The sequence below is a fragment of the Camelina sativa genome, chromosome 6, assembly GCF_030686135.1.
Source record: "Camelina sativa cultivar CO46 ecotype springtype chromosome 6, ASM3068613v1".
Classification (NCBI taxonomy): domain Eukaryota; kingdom Viridiplantae; phylum Streptophyta; class Magnoliopsida; order Brassicales; family Brassicaceae; genus Camelina; species Camelina sativa.
In genome coordinates this window covers 7,348,268-7,370,900 of record NC_141885.1, presented here as the reverse complement: position 1 = coordinate 7,370,900, position 22,633 = coordinate 7,348,268, and the positions used below count along the sequence as shown (strand labels likewise).

General features: G+C 32.9%; 1 protein-coding gene across 1 annotated transcript; it reads left to right on the top strand.

The window, feature by feature from the left end:
- Nucleotides 1-19,376: 19,376 nt before the first annotated feature.
- On the top strand, nt 19,377-22,510 carry LOC104790609 (proline dehydrogenase 1, mitochondrial). Its single transcript, XM_010516388.2, has 4 exons — nt 19,377-20,557; nt 21,129-21,780; nt 21,866-22,106; nt 22,204-22,510. The coding sequence occupies exons 1-4, from the start codon at nt 19,988-19,990 to the stop codon at nt 22,241-22,243; spliced, it is 1,503 nt and encodes a 500-aa protein (XP_010514690.2). The 5' UTR covers nt 19,377-19,987; the 3' UTR covers nt 22,244-22,510.
- The last annotated feature ends 123 nt before the right edge of the window (nt 22,511-22,633 follow it).

Genomic DNA, 22,633 nt, shown 5'->3' with positions numbered 1-22,633 from the left:
TTAAATATGGAAAATCAAAATTGATCACACTAATTGAATATTTCTAATCGATCACAATAGCTAATTAAAATCAATTAAGTTCCTAAATTATGTTTCCCACTAACTAAAATATTCCTAAACTCAATTATTCCTAAAATATCTTTAGGAAATCAGTTTATGTTTTCCTTTTTAACTTAAAGGATTTAAATGTTTTAGTGAAAAGATTAAAATAATCAAATCGTAATAACTAAATATTTTTATAATATCTACAAAATCCTAAAATACTGCAAATAGAAACTAACTAAAACACACACGACTATTTAATTAGATATTCCTTATGTAAACATTAAATATTTTCATCAAATACTTTTGATTGCTCACCAATATTTACTTAATTTGATATCACACTAACACTATAAATAACCTATGAACCTACCAAATAACCTCATTTGTACTTTGTTATTAGTTTTTTTTTTCAATCCATCACTAATACATACTTCTTATTGTTTTTTTTTTGCAGCTCAATTGTAATCATGGCAATAAGAGTGGGATTGATGCATCAAAAGGTATATGCTTTTTCACCATGGTCAAATTGGGTTTTAGATCTAAAATTTATTAAAATTTTGCTAATCTCCACCTGATTTTTTTTTAATTATGCTACAGATTTCTTTACCAGCTAAACCAAAGAGTCATTTTATTCATGAACATCATGGTGATAAATAACTTTTCAGTATTTTTCTTACATGGACATCATCTTTTTTGTCTATATCAAACTTCTCTTATTTTGTTTTGTCTTTCATGTTTATTTTTTCTTTCTAAATAACTGATTTTTTTATTTTTTATTTTATGAGATGTAGAATACATCACCATATTTCTGTCCATCATATGAGCATAAGTCTTTTGTTTTCTAAAAAATCTTATTCATTTTCATTTTCATAGATTTTTATTTTGTTTTAAAGAATTGGTTTTAGAAAAAAAAAATTTGGTTTTTTAATATTATATAAAAATATTTCATCAAATTAAAGGTTATTTCTCCCCGACTTTTAAGTCTATAACAAATTTTTTTATAGGGTAACATATATATTATTTATTTTTATTTTTTTGAAGGGTACGTATAATAATGAAATTTCTTATTTTTAAAATTTATATATTTTTTTTCAATTTACGATTTTTTATGAGGTTACTATATATTTTAAAGTTTTTATTACTAACTTCATCATATATGTTTTGTTTTTATAAGTTTTCTATGTGTGCTTTTCTTTTTAATTTTATTTAAACAAATATCTAAGATCTTTAATAATTTTTTTTTAATTTCTTGCAGGAAAATAAAAATATGTAAAATCCTCTTATGATTTGATCTCATCTTCCAAATTTTCTAAAACATTAGAGCAATTGATGTCAAAATGGATAGAAAAAAAAACAGAATACTAAACTAAAGACCATTGTACAATTTTATTATACTATGTGTTTTTACTTTTTATGTTCAATTACACAATTTACAATTTGACTAAATCAAATTTAGTCCTGAATAATACATACAGCAATGTTACTTTGTGATAAGAAAACTAAATCTGTGTAAATACTGATTTACCAATTTAACGTATGCATAATATTAAAAGAAAAACAACACTATATGCAAAAATATATAATTGTACCATCAATCTTGTAATTATTAGTATTATAATACATAGTAACATTTGTTTAGTTTCACACCAACTAAATTTGATTGATTAAATTCCAAATGAAAATAATTTTGAATGATTAAATTTCAAATGAAAATAATTTTGATTGATTAAATTCCAAATGAAAATATTTTATAAAATTCTAAATGAAATTAATATTGTGTATATACAAAAAGCAATTTTAAACATATCTAATTAAGTTGATTAAATTACAATTATGTAAAAAAAGTTGTCTTGGGGTTAAATCCTAAAATTAACAATCAAATAATAAAATTATACAAAATCTATTTTCAATTTTAAAATTACAAAAAAATGTTCCGCGGTGTACCGCGGGTTAAAATGTAGTATGTTGATGTTCATATATTTTACCTTGTTTTCCCTTAGTTTATTCACAACTTTTGCATCTTTTGATATCCATTTAGGTCATTATTGTGTGCTTTAGGACTAATCATGCATTAGAGTATAGTTGCATTGCATTTGCATCTTTTCATGCATAAACAGGTGATTTTGGAGCTTAAGGAGCATTCAAGCAATGCTGAGGAGAAGTGAAGCAATCATGAGGAGAAAACAAGAGAGTTAAGGCTGAAGAATCAAGGTCCAGAGTCCAACTCGACCGCACACTCGACCAGACACTCAACCGTGTGCTGAGAAGGACTCGACCGAGTGGAGTATGCACGGGAGAAGCCAGCTCGACCAGCCACTCGACCGAGCACTGGTCGAGTTGACCGAGCCGTTGAATGCTTTGACTTTTTGTATTTTTAGGGCTTCCACCTCATCTCCTATATAAGGCCCTTGTACCTGCAGCCACTAAAGAGTCCAGCTTTTTAGAGAGTCTAAAACCTAGTTTTTACCTTTTTTAGATTTATTCCTTTTGCACTTTCTTTTATTTTAGATTTTGTACTTGTTTAAGAAAGAAAGACTAGATTCTTGTATTTTGTTGGTTTCATAACTTTCAAGATATTAAGATTTCGAGTTTCATTTCTTCATCAATATTGTAGATCTCTGTTTCATCTTTCTAATAATGTAAGTTTCAATATTTTCTGGGTTTTTGACTTATTTCACCATGTGTTCTTGTGAGTAGTTTGCTTAGGACCTTGAGGATGGGTTAGGCTGGGTTAATCTTATGGTTTATTTGATTTGGTCAAGCTTGATTGTTGTAGATCTCTTCTAGGCTAGATGTTCTTAATGCTGATCCTATATCTGAGAAGGTAGGGTTTGATTTCAAGCATCTTAGCATCACACCAATGTTTAAGGAGCATAGATAAGGCTATATCTAGAGCTTACCATTAGGCTTGCTAAGAGATTAGAGGTCTTGTTTGGTTTGAGATGTATTGCTTAATGCCTGCTTGTGTAGATTCTTTACTTTGTGAGAACAAGTCTAGAAATGCATAGGTTTGATTGTTTCTTGCCATGAGAGTGGATTAAACATGTCTTAGAATAGTATGTCTAGAGATTAGCTCAAAGTTTGCTTGAGATTTGTTGACCAAGTTAGATAACCACAATGATTAGCTCAGCCCATGAATCCCTCCTCAAGGCCTTCTTTGTTTATTAATATCTTAGTCTAAATATCATTGCTTGCTTGTTGTTTGATTCGTTTTTGCATTGCTCTGTTTTTATTGTGTTGCTCTGTTTTCACGTTTAGTCTAGCTCGACCTTGTACTCGACCTACACTCGGTCGAGTGCTGCTCGAGTTCGTCCCCAGAATTTGTGTTCATGCTTTGTAGTTGTCCTGTCTTATCTCTTGTTTCATTCTTGTTTCATTTCCATTGCATTCACTTAGTTTTCTGTTCATTACTTGTCTTGCATTAGTTCATTAGCATAGTTTCTATTTCTGTTCTTGCTATTATAATCATTCTGTTTCATTTGCATTTAGTTCTTAGTTCTTGTAGTTTGCTTTCTGCACTTTGCATTTTCATTATAGGATTGTTAGTGACAAACATCCTTTACATCTGGCTTGACTTAGATTCATATACACATCTTAATTGTTCACAAACACTCAGATAGGATTGACACCTCTTATACTGCAACTGCATAAGGGGAATTGAAACACCCTGACATCCATTCATTCATAAATCATCATTCCATTCATCATTCACCACACCACAGAAAAAAATCAGTTTCAATTTGGCGTTGTTGCCCATTTGAGTGTGTTTTTGTGACAATTAGGATCAAAAGAAGTCTAAGATTAAGTTCGTTTATCCACTTGTTCACTACTGATATCGTTTCTTCTACTGCTTGTCTGTGATTGAGTTTCAGGTACCAGCTCGACCACCAACTCGACCACCACTCGACCGAGTGCGTGATCGAGTACTTGATCGAGTCAGAAGCCGGATTCAAATAGACTTCACATCTCAGTCTACTCGACCTTCAACTCGTGCCAGTGCTCGACCGAGTGTCCGTTCGAGTCTGTAACCATGTTTCAAAGCAGTCAGTTCCATTATGCACCCATGCACCATCAACAAGGTTTCCAGACTCAATGGTGTCACCCTCCAGCGTTTCAGACCTACCAAGCCCAAGAACCTGACTTAAGAGCTATGCTGCAACAGTTGTTGCTTGGGCAAGCCAATAAGCAGATTGAGGAAGCAAGGCAGTTTGAAGAGCTGACCCAGAAGTTGAATTCTTATTCTAATGACCTGAGTAACAAGCTTGAAAGTCTGACATCTACATTCCAGTACATGGAGAGCTCCATTGCTTCTACTTCAACTCCTAAGCCCCACCAATTTCCTGAACAAGCTAGTCAAAACCAAAGGGAGTTCACTGTTAACGTCATCCATCTCCATGAGGAAAATGTCACTGAGGACAGTGCGATTCAAGGGGATTCGTCACTAATTGAAGCCCAGAGTGAAGGTTTTACTGAGCAGACTGAAGCAGAAGAACAACTCGACCAGGTGCTCGACCACACACACGGCCGAGTACCTGATCGAGTGGTCGAGCGAGTTGAAGACACAGAAGCTATCAAGCCTGCTAAGTACATTCCTCCTGCTTACAAGCCACCTCTACCATTCCCAGGACGTTTCAAGGCACAAGAGATAAGGGAACTGAGGGAGATCATTGAGCAAAAGGAAAAGATGGCTTTACAACAAGCGGAAGAGAAAGCTTTGAAGGAAGAAGCTGTGATTGAGAAGAAGGAAGTGATGGCCATACAAGAGGTCATCATTGCTTACCAAGAAGAAGAGAGAGGACCTGCCTTGGAACAGTATGCTCCATATCCTCTCTATCAAGATTTTTTGCTTGAGATGTCAAAGAAGAAGGCTCATGATCAAGACATGAGGGATTTGAAAAAGATTGGAAAAGCTGTTATCCCAACAAAGCTTAAGGATCCAGGCTCATTCAACCTACCCTGCTCCATCAGCTACATGCATTTCAACAAGTGCCTTTGTGATTTAGGGGCTTCAGTGAGTTTGATGCCATACTCAGTGGCTGAGAAGTTAGGTTATGAAGATTTCAAGGCAAGCAACTTCTATATCACTCTAGCAGATGGGTCCAAGAGGGATGTGGTTGGAGTGATCGAGAGCTTCCCAGTCAAGATAGGAGAAGCAAGGATCCCAACTGATTTTGCAATCATGAGCATGGAACATGAGCCTGAAGACCCTCCTATCTTGGGAAGGCCATTCTTAGCCACAGTTGGGGCTGTAATTGATGTGAAGATGGGGACTATCAAGCTCCACCTGACTGAAGACTTCACTATGAAATTTGACATTAACAACCCTATTAATCTGCCTTCCATCAATGATCCACCTTACACTATCAAAAGAAACGAGGATCATGAGGTCTCAAGTAAAGAAACACCTTCAAGTGCTAAGCTATCCTTTCAAGACGAATCAGTGGAGAGGCTTAAGAATTCTCTTCAAGAACTGACTAATTTGGTGAAGGAACTCCAAGTTAAGCTGAACAAGAGGTCTTTGAAGAAGGCAAGACTAAGACTCAAGTTTAAGAAGAAACAAAGTTCAAGTGTTAAGGAAGTAGTGATCAAGAAGGAACACCAAGGTTACCAAGTAGAACCAGGGGGGATTTCAACACCTCCTTGGACTCCACACCAAGCCTGAAAAGGCATCAAAAGTCAAGCTTAGTGACTTTAAACAAGCTCACTAGGGAGGAAGTCCCTAAGGTATCCATGTACATAATGATTAGGATTTTGTTATTTTGATATTTGTTTTGTTGTTTTCATGATCAGGGAAGCAAGGGAGACCAGATAAAAGAGGAAAAGAAGACTCGTGGTCCAGCTCGACCCCCCCCCCCACTCGAGCACGTACTCGACCGAGTCCCGGTCGATTCCCATCGTCGAGCTGCCCCAATCTCCACCTCCAAGTCATCAACAAGACCCCAACTACTCCTATGACAGCATGCAGATGGATGTGGACAACTACTTCCACAATCCCTAAGGTACCACTATCAGCTTCACTTGTAAATATCATTGCATTTGATGTTGTGTTTTATTTTTTTTGTTTTTAATCTTGAATCCTCAATCAAATTTCTTTCACACAGGGACTATGTGATTTAAGTTTGGGGGAGGGTTTGAGATAGCATTTGATGTTGTGTTTTGTTTTCTTATTTCAAATTTTTAGCATCATCATGTTACTACTTGCATAGCATCTAAGGCATAGAAAAACCCTAAAAATTTGAAATTTTTTGCAAAATTCTTTATATAAAAAAGAGTGTTCATGTAGTTTGCATTGCATATTAGGATCTTGTTTATCATGTTTCATGTAGGATTGTATAGTATTTGCATTAGGGATCTATGATGAGTATTCCCTTGTTAGCTTGTTTATTCACTAGACTAGGATCAATGCCCAAGTTAATAATACTTTGATGCTAGTTGAGTGGTTAGAAGCATAAAATTGAACCAAGCCTTGAATTCCTACATTGCATTTGGTCTAAATTGAAGCATGTTGAGATTTGAAACCATTTCCTATTTATAAGAACCTAATATTGACTTTAAATTATCAATGTGTGCATTGCCTTAAACTCATGGATACCATATACATATTTGGATCATCTTCTTCCTTTTTACCACTCTTGTTGATCCAAGTAGCTGATTTCCTCATTAAGAATCAGTACCTGAAACTGACTTTCTTTGTGGTGTATGAATGAATGATGTATGGAATGATGATGTATGGAATGAATAGAAGTCAGGGTGTTTCAATTCCCCTTATGCAGTTGCAGTATAAGAGGTGTCAATCCTATCTGAGTGATTGTGAACAATTAAGATGTGCATATGAGTCTAAGTCAAGCCAATTGTAAAGATTGTTTGTCACTAACAATCCTAAAATGAGATAAGAAATGCAGAAAGTAAAAACAACTAGAACAAGATACTAAATGCAAACAGAACAGACAAATTAAAGCTATAATGAAACTAGAATAGAGATAGACACTATGCTAATGAACTAATGCAAGACAAGTAATGAATAGGAAACTACGTGAATGCAATGGAAATGAAACAGGAATGAAACAAGACAATCACAAATCAAAAACACAAGTTCTGGGGATGAACTCGAGCAGCACTCGACCGAGTGTAGGTCGAGTACGTGGTCGAGCTAGACTTAAACGTGAAAACAGAGCAACACAAGAAAAACAGAGCAATGCTAAAACTATCAAACAACAAGCAAGCAATGATATTTAGACTAAGATTTCAATAAACAAAGAAGGCCTTGAGGAGGGATTCATGGGCTGAGCTAATCATTGTGGTTATCTAACTTGGTCAACAAATCTCAAGCAAACATTGAGCTGATCTCTAGACATACTATTCTAAGACATGTTTAATCCACTCTCATGGCAAGAAACAATCAAACCTATGCATTTCTAGACTTGTTCTCACAAAGAAAAGAATCTACACAAGCAGGCATTAAGCAATACATCTCAAACCAAACAAGACTTCTAATCTCTTAGCAAGCCTAATGGTAAGCTCTAGATCTAGCCTTATCTATGCTCCTTAGACATTGGTGTGATGCTAAGATGTTTGAAATCAAACCCTACCTTCTTAGATATAGGATCAGCATTAAGATCATCTAGCCTAGAAGAGATCTACAACAATCAAGCTTGACCAAATCAAACAAACCACAAGATCAACCCAGCCTAACCCATCCTCAAGGTCCTAAACAAACTACTCACAAGAACACATGGTGAAATAAGTCAAAAACCCAGAAAATATTGAAACTTGCATTATTAGAAAGATGAAACAGAGATCTACAATATTGATGAAGAAATGAAACTCGAAATCTTAATATCTTGAAAGTTATGAAACCAACAAAATACAAGAATCTAGTCTTTCTTTCTTAAACAAGTACAAAATCTAAAATAAAAGAAAGTGCAAAAAGAATAAATCTAAAAAAGGTAAAAACTAGGTTTTAGACTCTCTAAAAAGCTGGACTCTTTGGTGGCTGCAGGTACAAGGGCTTTTTATAGGAGATGAGGTGGAAGCCCTAAAAATACAAAAAGTCAAAGCAGTCAACGGCTCGGTCAACTCGACCAGTGCTCGGTCGAGTGGCTGGTCGAGCTGGCTTCTCTCGTGCATTCTCCACTCGGTCGAGTCCTTCTCAGCACACGGTCGAGTGGTGGTCGAGTGGTGCGGTCGAGTTGGAATCTGGACCTTGATTCTACAGCCTTAACTCTCTTGTTTTCTCCTCAGGATTGCTTCACTTCTCCTCAGCATTGCTTCCATGCTCCTTAAGCTCCAAAATCACCTGTTTATGCATGAAAAGATGCAAATGCAATGCAACTATACTCTAATGCATGATTAGTCCTAAAGCTACACAATAATGGCCTAAATGGATAGCAAAATATGCAAAAGTTGTGAATAAACTAAGGGAAAACAAGGTAAAATATATGAACATCAGTACCCCTACCCCTAAACCAAACCTTCTTTCAAGTCATGTTTATTCTTGTGTGTGTGAGGCCTTTTTTGGGATTGAGCTTGGTAGAAAGTGTTAGGTTTGAACTGACAAGAGTAAAGCCTTGTGTAGTTCTAGTTTGCATTTTTCAAACTAGATAGGACTAGGTGGTTCACTTGTTGGGTTTGGGACTTGGCTGTTATGAAAAGAAAAGAGGAAAAAAAGAAAGAAAAGAGGGTAGAGTCTTTAAGAGGAGAATGTGTTTAAGTAAAAGTCTAGTGAAAGGATGGGAAGTAAAAAATGTTGAGAATGGTTCTAATTAAAGAAAAGAAAAGAAAGAAAAGGAAAGTCTAGCAAAGTGCTTATATGTCTTAAGAATAAGAAGAAAAGAGAACCATAGCAAATAAGTAAGAATCCCCCATCCCACTAGAAAGATCAAATAAGAAACATCTCCTAAGACTTGAAAACCAAAAGAGAAAAGGGTGAAAAAGAAAAGAAGAAGTTAAAGGGTAGAACTAGGATCATTTGGGTTTAGATTGCTAGGATAAAACAATTTGGGAGCCTTTGGGTAGACAAGGTTTTATTCTTGTATTTGTCTAGGTGTTCTTACCTTTAGCATTCTTCTAAAGTTCAATCCATTTTCATGAGAGAACCTTGGTATTGATAAGCCCTACTCTAAAAAGAGACCATCATTGTCTCAAAGCCTTTATTTCCAAGCCAAATGAGTTTAAGTATTGCATAGAATTGATTCATGTTCTTGATTAATGAATGTTAAAGGAAATGGTTGATTTGAATGCATGTGGATGTCTAAGGCTCAAATCAATAAAGGTTGTGATATGCTTGTCTAAAGTCTTTAAGTATAGCTCATTCAACTTGCATCATAGTACTAGTAACTTGGACATTGATTCTAGATAGTCTATTTGCAAGCTTTAGGAGCTGAGATCCCACTTTCAAATCTCACCTACCTTCTTTTGTCTTGATTATTTGCTTGAGGGCAAGCAAAGACTAAGTTTGGGGGTGTTGATGTTCATATATTTTACCTTGTTTTCCCTTAGTTTATTCACAACTTTTGCATCTTTTGATATCCATTTAGGCCATTATTGTGTAGCTTTAGGACTAATCATGCATTAGAGTATAGTTGCATTGCATTTGCATCTTTTCATGCATAAACAGGTGATTTTGGAGCTTAAGGAGCATGGAAGCAATGCTGAGGAGAAGTGAAGCAATCATGAGGAGAAAACAAGAGAGTTAAGGCTAAAGAATCAAGGTCCAGAGTCCAACTCGACCGCACACTCGACCAGACACTCGACCGTGTGCTGAGAAGGACTCGACCGAGTGGAGAATGCACGGGAGAAGCCAGCTCGACCAGCCACTCGACCGAGCACTGGCCGAGTTGACCGAGCCGTTGACTGCTTTGACTTTTTGTATTTTTAGGGCTTCCACCTCATCTCCTATATAAGGCCCTTGTACCTGCAGCCACCAAAGAGTCCAGCTTTTTAGAGAGTCTAAAACCTAGTTTTTACCTTTTTTAGATTTATTCTTTTTGCACTTTCTTTTATTTTAGATTTTGTACTTGTTTAAGAAAGAAAGACTAGATTCTTGTATTTTGTTGGTTTCATAACTTTCAAGATATTAAGATTTCGAGTTTCATTTCTTCATCAATATTGTAGATCTCTGTTTCATCTTTCTAATAATGCAAGTTTCAATATTTTCTGGGTTTTTGACTTATTTCACCATGTGTTCTTGTGAGTAGTTTGCTTAGGACCTTGAGGATGGGTTAGGCTGGGTTGATCTTGTGGTTTATTTGATTTGGTCAAGCTTGATTGTTGTAGATCTCTTCTAGGCTAGATGTTCTTAATGCTGATCCTATATCTGAGAAGGTAGGGTTTGATTTCAAGCATCTTAGCATCACACCAATGTTTAAGGAGCATAGATAAGGCTATATCTAGATCTTACCATTAGGCTTGCTAAGAGATTAGAGGTCTTGTTTGGTTTGAGATGTATTGCTTAATGCCTGCTTGTGTAGATTCTTTACTTTGTGAGAACAAGTCTAGAAATGCATATGTTTGATTGTTTCTTGCCATGAGAGTGGATTAAACATGTCTTAGAATAGTATGTCTAGAGATTAGCTCAAAGTTTGCTTGAGATTTGTTGACCAAGTTAGATAACCACAATGATTAGCTCAGCCCATGAATCCCTCCTCAAGGCCTTCTTTGTTTATTAATATCTTAGTCTAAATATCATTGCTTGCTTGTTGTTTGATTCGTTTTTGCATTGCTCTGTTTTTATTGTGTTGCTCTGTTTTCACGTTTAGTCTAGCTCGACCTTGTACTCGACCTACACTCGGTCGAGTGCTGCTCGAGTTCGTCCCCAGAATTTGTGTTCATGCTTTGTAGTTGTCCTGTCTTATCTCTTGTTTCATTCCTGTTTCATTTCCATTGCATTCACTTAGTTTTCTGTTCATTACTTGTCTTGCATTAGTTCATTAGCATAGTTTCTATTTCTGTTATTGCTATTATAATCATTCTGTTTCATTTGCATTTAGTTCTTAGTTCTTGTAGTTTGCTTTCTGCACTTTGCATTTTCATTATAGGATTGTTAGTGATAAACATCCTTTACATCTGGCTTGATTTAGATTCATATACACATCTTAATTGTTCACAAACACTCAGATAGGATTGACACCTCTTATACTGCAACTGCATAAGGGGAATTGAAACACTTTGACATCCATTCATTCATAAATCATCATTTCATTCATCATTCACTACACTACAGAAAAAAATCAGTTTCATATGTATTTAAAATGTAGGGCAATCCAGGTTCTAGTAAGTTCAACATTGAAACATTACTTAATTCTTTCTTTTATAATGAAATATCATAAAACATTGTTTAATTTATTGTTGAGATACTGAGATTTAACATTCTAATTTAGAAAAGAAAAAAAAGTTATGGAAACAACAAAACTTATGCGGATCTTGCATGAGTTTAACTCACTTTAATCAAGATTACGTAGTGGAGGATAAAAGATACTTGTATTACGTAGTTTTGTTATATTTGCCTATTTGGTGTGTGTGTTTTTTTTTCAGTTTGTATCCGTTAATCTTGAGTCTTGACTCCACGGTAGAGAAAAAGAATTCGAAAATTTCACCACACAGAGAAATGAAGTATTATTATATCTATAGAGAGCGACCAATAGATTATGACTAGATTCATTAGAATCTCGCTTTGCTTGTAATATAATAATATTCTCGTTGAAAGAGAAAACTTGCATTTGGGTACATATGATTACGAAGTGGTCAAGTTGCACCTCTCATTCTCCACTAAACATTAGTTGACCTATAACCTAAACAAACACTTTAATATCTTTCTGAACAATTGGTCGGCTTTGTTATTTTATCTTCGGGGTGAGTCGGCGATAATTTGTTTTCTTTTCTGTATTGCTTGTTAATTAATGCTATGAGATATTGGGTATGATTGGAAGCACTCAAACGCCTCCTTTACAAATGAGCTGCTCCAATAATCACCAATCAACAAGTTGTTTGGAGAGAGCGGTTGGATATCATAATTGGAGAAAGCGTTTGAACATGGTGGTTAGAACCTGTTTTTGGTGGTTACAACCACTCATCCTAGCCAATATCAAAAACCAACATTTGGCTTTATAAAGATATTACACAGTTTTTTTTTTCTTTGGACAAAAACCTGCATAGTTTTATTTATTTATTTATTGTTCAAACCTTAATCTTGATTTAATATATATTACTATTCTTCTCAATGTTTTTTTCTTATGAAAAGGTTAGTAAGCCAATAATAAATAAAAATTTAGTAAATCAAAATTATGATTTGAATAGTAACATACATGGAGATTATGATTTTGTTAATATCATATAATGAAGATTTTAAAAATAAATATTTGCTAATTTTGTTAATATCATATTTGATCATTTCGTTAATATCATTTAAATATATTAGTATTTTATATTATGAATTAGATAATGGTTTATTATTTCATTTTTTTTAACTAAATTAATTTCAATTTTTTATAAATTATACTATTCAACCGCTAAAATGTTACCAATTAAGCTAAATACTCAACCGCTTTCTTTTACTGTGTCATCTTTTCCATCCGTTAACTTTAACCACTTTCTTTATAGTTATCTTCTTTACGACCACTATAAAAAATTTAACTGGCTCTTTAAAATGTGGTTACCAATCGGAGCCATTGATTCTGCCTTGTGAGATGCCTTAATTCGTTTCTATTTTGGTCGGTCAAATGTGCATTGTCAATGTTAACTATCAAAATGCAAAGTACATGTGAAAATACTTCAGCCTGCTCTTATCCTTTTGTTAAAAAAAAAAATTGTTTTCACAAAAAAATTATAAAATTTAATATTATATATTGAGCAGTGTTGCTGTGCTGGTTGGAGAATTCAAGTTAAGTATATAATGGTAGTGTATTATAAATATAGATATAGTGATATATTCATATATATAATCTGTTCACGCACCTGTGAATATCTTAGATTTCACTGAGTTTACTATTTGAGTTTTGACAGTCTTTAATGATGAAATTATTTCTCGAGATATTCTACGAACAACATGACTTTGTAAGGAATTACCGAATTAGTAATCATGGATTTTTTTTTAGAAATACACTCTTGTTTATAACTTCATTAAATAGTATATATAACTCCAATAAGTGAGTTGGATTTCAATTTTTATAATTAATCTACAACTAATTGCATACCGAGGAATATTTATGGATTGGTGTTTTGATTTCTTAAGAGAAAAATAAAATAAAATAAGAGAGAGATAGGTTTTGTTGTTACTTGGAACTACAAGCTAGTACTATGGTAGGTATAAACTTTATCAAACTAAAAGCAAACGCATAAATAAATGAACTTAAACAATTAGTGAACACAATTTTGGTCGCGGTTATTTGATCACATCATGGTTTTGACTTTTTGTAGAACATAGAACATAATTAACCTGAAAAATAAACTAGAAAAAATCAGCTGAATCCCAAAATAATTTCACCAAATATATTACATGAAAGACCAAAGCTTATTATTATCATCTTTAGGTGTTTAAAAATTCTAGCCTCTCTGTTGAAAATGAGTAGCTATTTGATTAAAAACACATATATGATTAAAAACACATATTTGATTAAAAACACATATATAAAACTAAATATTCTTGTATCATATTCATTCATGTAGTCATCTGTTTAACTTTAAACTGTACTGCGTTTGTAACTAAAGTATTGGTAGTAGACTAAATATCATATTCATGCTATTTCACCGCGTCTAACTAATATTTTTCCTTATATAGAATAACATACACAGAAGTATGTTTTATTAAGTCCAAAAAGACGTATATATAAAAGCTTTGATAAAAAAAAGACGATGACGAAAATTTGTGAGTTTTAAAAATATTTTTAAATAATTAAATTGATATGTGAAATGCATATATACATACATATATATATATATATGTATTAGCTTTATAATTTGCGAAGTTTCCTACATTGTTGGCATCGACTCATTGTTGACTCATCACGATGAAATTAATTTGGCAGCTCATGGGGCTGTCTTTTTCACTTTACTAAAACCTTTGGCATGTGGGTTTTGAAAGGACTCAACTTGCTTTTTGTCAAAAAATGACTCAACTTGTTGCATTCACTAATCAGTATTCTATATTAAGTACCTATATAAATTCATCCAAGACCCCACGAAAATATTACACAACAGGATATAATTAAGAACTAGTTCGAAATAGTTTGCAAAGAAAACATGAATAAACCTACATGTTAATTTAATATGTACTGCTATATGCTATCAGTTTTATGTGGTAAATTTCTATATTTGTGTCATTCTATTGATATGCATATGGCATATTTGTTATAGATGTGTACACTTTGTTTTTAGTTCCGTTTTTAAGTCTCGATTGACGGACGAGAGGTGAAGCTAAAGGAAAAACATAATGAATAGGTGAATACGACACAAAACGAACAATAATAGTACCAAAGGTCGACGATATATAATTACAAACGCTCGGTATATTTGTTCATTTAGCTACTCGAAACACAAATACTCAACTAGGACGAAAAACTGTATAAGTCTATGATCATTATTGTTTACACTTTACATTATCAGCATTTTATATATAAAAACAGAAAAATGTACGAGTTGTAGTATAATAGTTTTAAAGGACACTATTATACTATAAGTGATGTACGAGTTGCATTTTATATAAGTGATGCTCCATTTTAAATACACGCTTATATTTTACAGTTTGATTTTGATGTTTTTGAGTCTGATTTTTAGCATAAGTGGCAAGAGTAACGCGGTAGTATTACTTTAATTATTCATGGGAGATCTAGTTGTATTCATCTATCATCTAGTTTGTTTTATATGTGGCGTGATAGTGAACAGTTTCCTAAAAAATGGATGAAAAAATCAACTTTTGAAATGAAAACTACTAAAGAAACAATAAACATTATGTTGTTTAGAGTTTTCTTTTGTTAACGATGATTTAATATGCGATACATTGCTAGCTAAATATAACTTACCTTTTCGATATAATGATTTTATTATTTATTACATATTAATAAATTCTTCATGTTTTTTTGTATTCTTTTATATAAATAACATAGTTGAAGGTTATAAATACTATTATTCGTAATTGTTATATTTTTTTGGGTTACAATTTTTTTGTTTTAGTTTCAACGTTAACCAACAATTTATTGTATAATATATAATTATATATGAATATCATATAATCTGTTTTGTCATATTTTTCATCTTCTTGTATTTTCAGGTTACACTTTTTAAAAATGAATACTCGATTTGTTTTTCATGTTTTAACCATATTCTAAGTTTAATGGAGTATAAATATCATTGAAAATATTACTCCCTCTAGTTCATTTTAAGTATTGTTGTAAGACTTAATTCTTTTTAGAATAAGTGTCTGTTTTAGGTTTGCATTGTAATTTTTTTATATATTTTTTGAGTTTTATTTCTATTATCTAATTATATTAATCTAATAAAAAATAGAAAATGTATCTATATATATATTTTTGGAGACATTTATAAAATAAATCCTGAAATTGACACTTATTTACAGGCATGCTATTGACATTAAGTAATTAATTAATAAACAAATTAACTCTACTTATATTCGATTTTTTTTATAGAAACTAAGTGTTTTAAAAGATAACAAATATAATTGTAAATGTATATGGATTTTATTTCCTTATTTTATAAGGAGGTGAGTGAAGAGCTATTATTCTTTCAAATTTTGAAAAAATAATTTGATAAAAAGTGAATTTTAGCCTCACATACTATATTTTACTTTCACGGGTTTCATATGATAAGTTTTTGCAAATTAAAAATATTTGAACATGTTGCCTGATCCGCCTAGCATGACGGGTTTGGACTATAGAACCAACACTAAAACTATTATTTTATTTCATATACTATAGATTTGTAGTCATTGTTTGGAAAATTAACTTATAAATTATTTAATATATAAACTACAAAATATTATACATACTACAACACATTCTTAATATTAAAAAAAAAATTGTATACACATAAAAATATACACTAATATACCATATATTCATATACCTCTGTTTAATTATAGAAAGCAAAACTAAATTTTTTAAAATTTTATATTCTATCTAACAAATAAATTTAATGTAATTAGTTTATAAAATGTATAAAGCATAAGAAGAAGAAAAACATTCTAAACAAAATTATAAATTAATTAGATAAAAATTAATTAATTAGAAATTTGAAAATTAAATAAATGAAAAATTATCATTTTAAATACAATAATTTATAATTTAGTCTTACAGTGTACCGTGGGTGAAAACCTAGTTATATTAGTAAAATATGAAACAGAAAATTGAGTTACTTTTTATTTATGTTTAAAAAAAGAGTATATTCTTAAAACATTTATAGAAACAGTGTATTCTTAAAATTATATTAATCATCGTTTAACCCATTATTATTGTCATATTTATTAGTAAATTATGTTATCGTTTTTCCAATCCATACCCATTTGTGTGAGTTGTGAGTGACTCACGAAGTAGTGAAGAGTGAAGACGAACCAACCAAAGCTAAAAGATAAGTTACAAAATAATGTCAAAAAAAGAAAAAAATTTACAAATATAACCATAGAACATCTCCTAGTAGATATCCGTAATTGGGCGGATCACTTTAACTCGATTTCATTCTTATTTGTTGAAAGAAAATGTAATCATGGTGCTGATAAGTTAGCTAAAACAGCTCAACATCAAACACAAACTGCTCAAGTCTTTTTCTATCCTCCATTGTATTTATAGAGCTGTTTGTTTCATGACTATATACCAATTTCTGATAAATAAAAACCAAGACGTTAAAAAAAAAAAAAAAAAAATTAAGTTGCAAAATATACTTAATGGACTTGAATTTTGATGTCGCACCTTTTCGAAAAATTACACACAATAGAGAATCTTTGAAAAAAGCAGATCTTTTACAACAACAACAAATGTACAATATACGATTGGGACCCATTCGTACCCTCAAAAAGGTAATGCTACCAATTTTTGGAAATAAAATAAAAGTTAAGTATTAAATTTAATTATATTTGATGTGATTTGATTTCAGCCGTTAAATTGAGGGAGTAAGAGGGTGAAGAGGTCACGTGAGGAAGTAAAGAGGGTAGGTGTACATATATATAAGACACGACAGTTTCCAGCTGTAGCCGTCATTTTTATTGGTCCAACCCAACCCCGCATGCAATATTCAGTTTTTCTTTTGTCAAGTAACGTTTGAATATTCATTTTTGTTTTTAGTCAAGATATTAAAATTTTATTTGGATTGTACTTTTGCCATTTATTATTTATTGAAATTTGAAACTCCAAATGTAACTGACATTTAAAAAAAAAAAAAAAATTGTAACTGACATTGATTTACATATATTTTAAGAAACCTAAACTGATGTCTAAATCAGATTTGCATTATGTTTAATTAATCTACATTTTTTTTACATGTAAATAATAGTCTCTCCATTATGTATTAGAAAATAATTTTTTAAAGAAATATTTCTATATTTTATATGCATTTTTATTAAGAGAATTTATTAGAAACACCTTTTTTGATATATCTTTTATAAAAAAATACTTCTTTTTTGGTCTTTTTCATTTTTACCATTTTTTTAATTTTTAATAAACATTTTAGCTTTACATGAAAAATATTTTAACCAATAAAATAAAAAACAAAATTTTTCTGTCAAAAATACTTTACAATGCTTTAAAAAAGTTTTTATAAGTAGAAACCTTATAAAAACATTATAAACACTTTATAAAAAACCTTATAAAAACTTTGTAAATGTTTTATAAAAATCTTATAAAAAACTTTTTAAAAACCTTGTAAAAATGTTTACAAGATTTTTATAAGGTGTTTATAAGATATAAATTTTCAAAAATTTGGCGGAAAAATTCAATTTCGTAATTTTAATGGAAAAATTTTCTTCATTTTTTGACGGAAATTTTTACTTTTGTTGGGATTTTTTTTATTTTGGCGGAAAAATAGTTATTGGCGGGAAATTTTTTTCATTTTTTGACGGGAATTTAGATTTGGGTGACTGTACATTTTTGCTATCACTCAAAGAAAAAGTAATTTAGTCATTTTGTATATATAAAAAAAGTAGTTTTGAAAATAGTTAATATGGAAAAATATTTTTAAAAAGGAGTATGGAAAAATGATATTTTTGAGAATGACCTTATTATTAATTATTGATGACGATTTCACCGGGAAGAATGGCGGAGGAAACCCCACGAGCGAAGGAGACACTCGTGGAAGATGAGGAGGTTGGGCCTTTGAGATCTGGAGGTTATGCAGAGAGCAGATCCAAACTCATAGTTGTTCAGTGTAGCAAACCGCGCACGCAAGTGAAGAAGAGGTCAGTGCATGATAGCAAATCCCCCATGCGAAGAAGAGGTTAGTGCACTATAGCAAATCTTTCAGGCCGCAAAGCAAAATAGAAAAACCCACATAGGTCAGAGCTCAGACACAGCTCGGTCACCTTAGCAAAACCCACATATGTCACAGCTCGGTCACAGTTCGGTCATCGTAATATACTATAGCAAGTCCACTGTATATAATCGTCACAATAGGCATGAAAAAATATTTTTAAAAAGACAAAAAAAGGTATTTCATTATTGTGTTATTTTTTTAAACAAAGACAATCTAATACATGACTCTTAATTTAATTAATAAAGTAAGAGATCAATAAAAAAAAATTAATCTGATATTGAATTTCACTTTTTCTTATAAATAGAAGAAAAACAGAGGTGGATCTAAATTGAAAACATTTTTTGTTTTAAAGGTTTTACTTCAAAATCTATTTTTAAAACATCTATTTACCTTTTTTTCTAAGGTCGGAATCTTTGGTTGATTAATTCAAACTAATAGTCATTAAGATTCCGGAGATTCCAATTTAGAAAAGTCAAAGATTCAAAGAACAAGTCCAGGTCCACATGTTGAATCCTATTCATCATCCACTCATCCTTCATATCTTCCCTCCACCGTCTCCGCCCAAAAAAAAAAAAAAGCCTTTTAATTAATAAAATATATCAATTAAATAGTTATCCGATGACTCATCCTATGGTCAGGACCTTGCTGTCTCTGACGTCCTTCAGTATTTATTATTTTTTGAATTTTGTTTCACTCAGAAAATTACGGCACAATCTTGCTTACCCTTTTCAGGAAAACAGCTAATATTTGTGGACCTAAAATACATAACGTAGCATCTAGAACTGTAGTATATTCTTATATTTTGAATTCCGTACCCTGATACTAGTACTAATTAGTAAATTACTACTTATATAATGCAAATCAAGCAAGAGTCAATAAGACGTGAGTAGAGAGAACTTTGCTATCATGACTACAGTTGCAATAATTAATTACATTAAGAAAATCCCCAATTTTTTTATTTTTAAGATTACCCATTATACGATACCATACCATAATGGTTTAGAAAAAAACTATACCATAGAGGGGTATTTTGAGATTATGGTATTTTAGGATTCCCTTTTGAATTGAAATGGATGTAAATCATCGAATTCAAATTAGTAGGAAGAATAAAACTTACAAGATTAGTTTTAACTTTCTTTACACAGATTCCCTTGTAATTTTAGAATATAGTTTTTTGTCACTATTTTTTTTTTTAGATTATTCTATCTGAATCAATCCGATTAAAGAATTGTACACATGGACATCTATATATATCGACCAGGCAAAACGTGTATGTATATGCATAAGGTTTTACGTTCTTCTATATATATATATATCATTGGAGTAGGAAAAAATCACACAACCAAAAGCGTTGAGAGAAAAAACAAGAGAAGAGAGAAAAAAAACAAAAGCTTAGGAAACATCAAAAAAAAAAAAAAAGAGAAGAGAAAATAAATTTTTGTTTTCGTTTTCAAAACCAAAGTCTTTGAATTTTATGGCAACCCGTCTCCTCCGAACAAACTTTATCCGGCGATCTTACCGTTTACCCGCTTTTAGCCCGGTGGGTCCTCCCACCGTGACTGCTTCCACTGCCGTCGTCCCGGAGATCCTCTCCTTTGGACAACAAGCACCGGAACCACCTCTCCACCACCCAAAACCCACCGAGCAACAATCTCACGATGATCTCGATCTCTCCGACCAAGCCCGTCTCTTCTCCTCTATCCCTACCTCTGATCTTCTCCGTTCCACCGCCGTGTTGCATGCGGCGGCAATAGGTCCTATGGTGGATCTAGGAACGTGGGTCATGAGCTCTAAACTTATGGACACTGCCGTGACGCGTGGCATGGTCCTAGGGCTCGTGAAAGGTACGTTTTATGACCATTTTTGCGCCGGTGAAAATGCCGACGCAGCCGCTCAGCGCGTCAGAAGCGTTTATGAGGCTACTGGTCTTAAAGGGATGCTCGTCTATGGCGTCGAACACGCCGATGACGCTGCATCTTGTGATGATAACATGCAACAATTCATCCGAACCATTGAAGCTGCCAAATCTTTACCTACATCCCACGTAAGCCATTCCTCTCTGTTTCTCTTCTTTCCTCTGTTTTTTTTTTTTTTCTTTTTTACATTTTATAACAGTCAAAAAGAAAAAATAATCTTAGATTTAATTATATTATTAAACATTTTCTTAAAATGAAATAATTTGTTGATGGTAATCAAATATGGGCAACTTGTTTTGTGTTCGACAGCCAAATCTCCGTACTCTGACAAAGTACACTTGCATAGATATGTACATTTTATATCTATCTATTTTTTCATATGAACAATTAATAAATTTGTTAAATTACTCTTACGCGTTTTTAACAAGGAACAAGTACATGGATAGATAGATTTGCAATATATTTACCTTTTAAATTCGACGTTTGAATTTTATCAATGCGTCATTATCGGATTAGATTTATACGCACGAGGTCCTCCTAGTTGGAGATATTAGCTGACCCTTAAAGGTGGACTAGAACTTTCTGAAGAAAAACACTTTAGGAATATTCTCTCCGGTTTATTGTTGTGAAATCCCGGTTTATTCCGGTTTATCTATGGGTTTTTAATAACCGGTTATTTGTTTCTTTATGTCCTAACAGTTTAGCTCAGTGGTCGTGAAGATAACCGCGATTTGTCCAATTAGTCTTCTGAAACGAGTGAGCGATCTGCTTCGATGGGAATACAAGAGTCCAGGTTTCAAACTCTCCTGGAAGCTCAAATCGTTTCCGGTTTTCTCCGATTCGAGTCCTCTCTACCACACAAACTCAGAACCGGAACCCTTAACCGCGGAAGAAGAATTGGAGCTGGAAGCAGCCCACACAAGGATCCAAGAAATCTGTAGGAAATGCCAAGAGTCCAATGTACCTTTGCTGATCGATGCGGAAGACACAATCCTCCAACCCGCGATCGATTACATGGCTTACTCATCGGCGATCCTGTTCAACGCGGACAAAGACCGACCGATTGTTTACAACACGATTCAGGCGTACTTGAGAGACGCCGGCGAAAGATTGCATTTGGCTGTACAAAATGCCGAGAAAGAGAATGTTCCTATGGGGTTCAAGTTGGTAAGAGGCGCTTACATGTCTAGCGAAGCTAGTTTGGCAGATTCCTTGGGTTGCAAGTCACCCGTCCACGACACAATCCAGGACACGCACTCTTGTTACAACGACTGTATGACCTTCCTGATGGAGAAAGCCTCGAACGGATCAGGTTTCGGGGTCGTTCTTGCAACACATAACGCTGATTCGGGTAAAGCCTTTTCCATTTTGATCATTAAATCCATCGCTTAAGAGTCAAAACGGATTACTAATTATAGAAATGTTATTAATTTCAGGGAGACTTGCGTCAAGGAAAGCGAGTGACCTCGGTATCGATAAACAGAACGGCAAGATAGAGTTTGCACAGCTATATGGAATGTCAGATGCATTGTCCTTCGGTCTAAAGAGAGCTGGGTTCAATGTGAGCAAGTACATGCCGTTTGGACCAGTTGAAACCGCTATACCGTATCTTCTCCGACGTGCTTATGAGAACCGGGGAATGATGGCAACCGGAGCGCATGACCGCCAACTCATGAGGTATATTTTAACCCTCCTGTTTACCTTCTTTAAACATTTATATATAGTCTGGTTATTTTGGATTTATTTTAACCAATATTGGTATTGGTTATTGCAGGATGGAACTCAAGAGGAGGTTAATCGCCGGAATTGCATAAAGAGAAGTGTTTTAATGTTATTATGTATGGATTATGTATGGATCGATTAAAATGGAATTCGGAAATGTAGATGAATAAATTTCTTCTATGTAGATTAAGAAATTGGAAAAACATTTAAAAAAATTATAATATAAGAAATGGAGGTAGGAAAGAACATTCCATGTGGCTTTATCACAATGGACTACATCTTTGTATCGATATTTTATTCACCAATGTATATTCATCCTCCCTGATCAATAATAATGAAAGTACCTTTTTTTTATTTTACTTAACTCTCGTTATATTTTCTTTTGCCGTGATAGTTTCGGGTTGTGTTGCTGGGACAATTTTTTCTTAATAAAAGTTTATTTTATAATATTTTTACTTCCGAATATATTCCCAAAATTAGAA

Excerpts from the sequence above, each read along its gene's own strand:
- LOC104790609 (XM_010516388.2), top strand. The coding sequence starts at position 19,988 with ATGGCAACCCGTCTCCTCCGAACAAACTTTATCCGGCGATCTTACCGT. Across the intron at positions 21,781-21,865 it reads AACACATAACGCTGATTCGG|GGAGACTTGCGTCAAGGAAA; the intron begins GTAAAGCCTTTT and ends TATTAATTTCAG. Across the intron at positions 22,107-22,203 it reads CATGACCGCCAACTCATGAG|GATGGAACTCAAGAGGAGGT; the intron begins GTATATTTTAAC and ends TGGTTATTGCAG.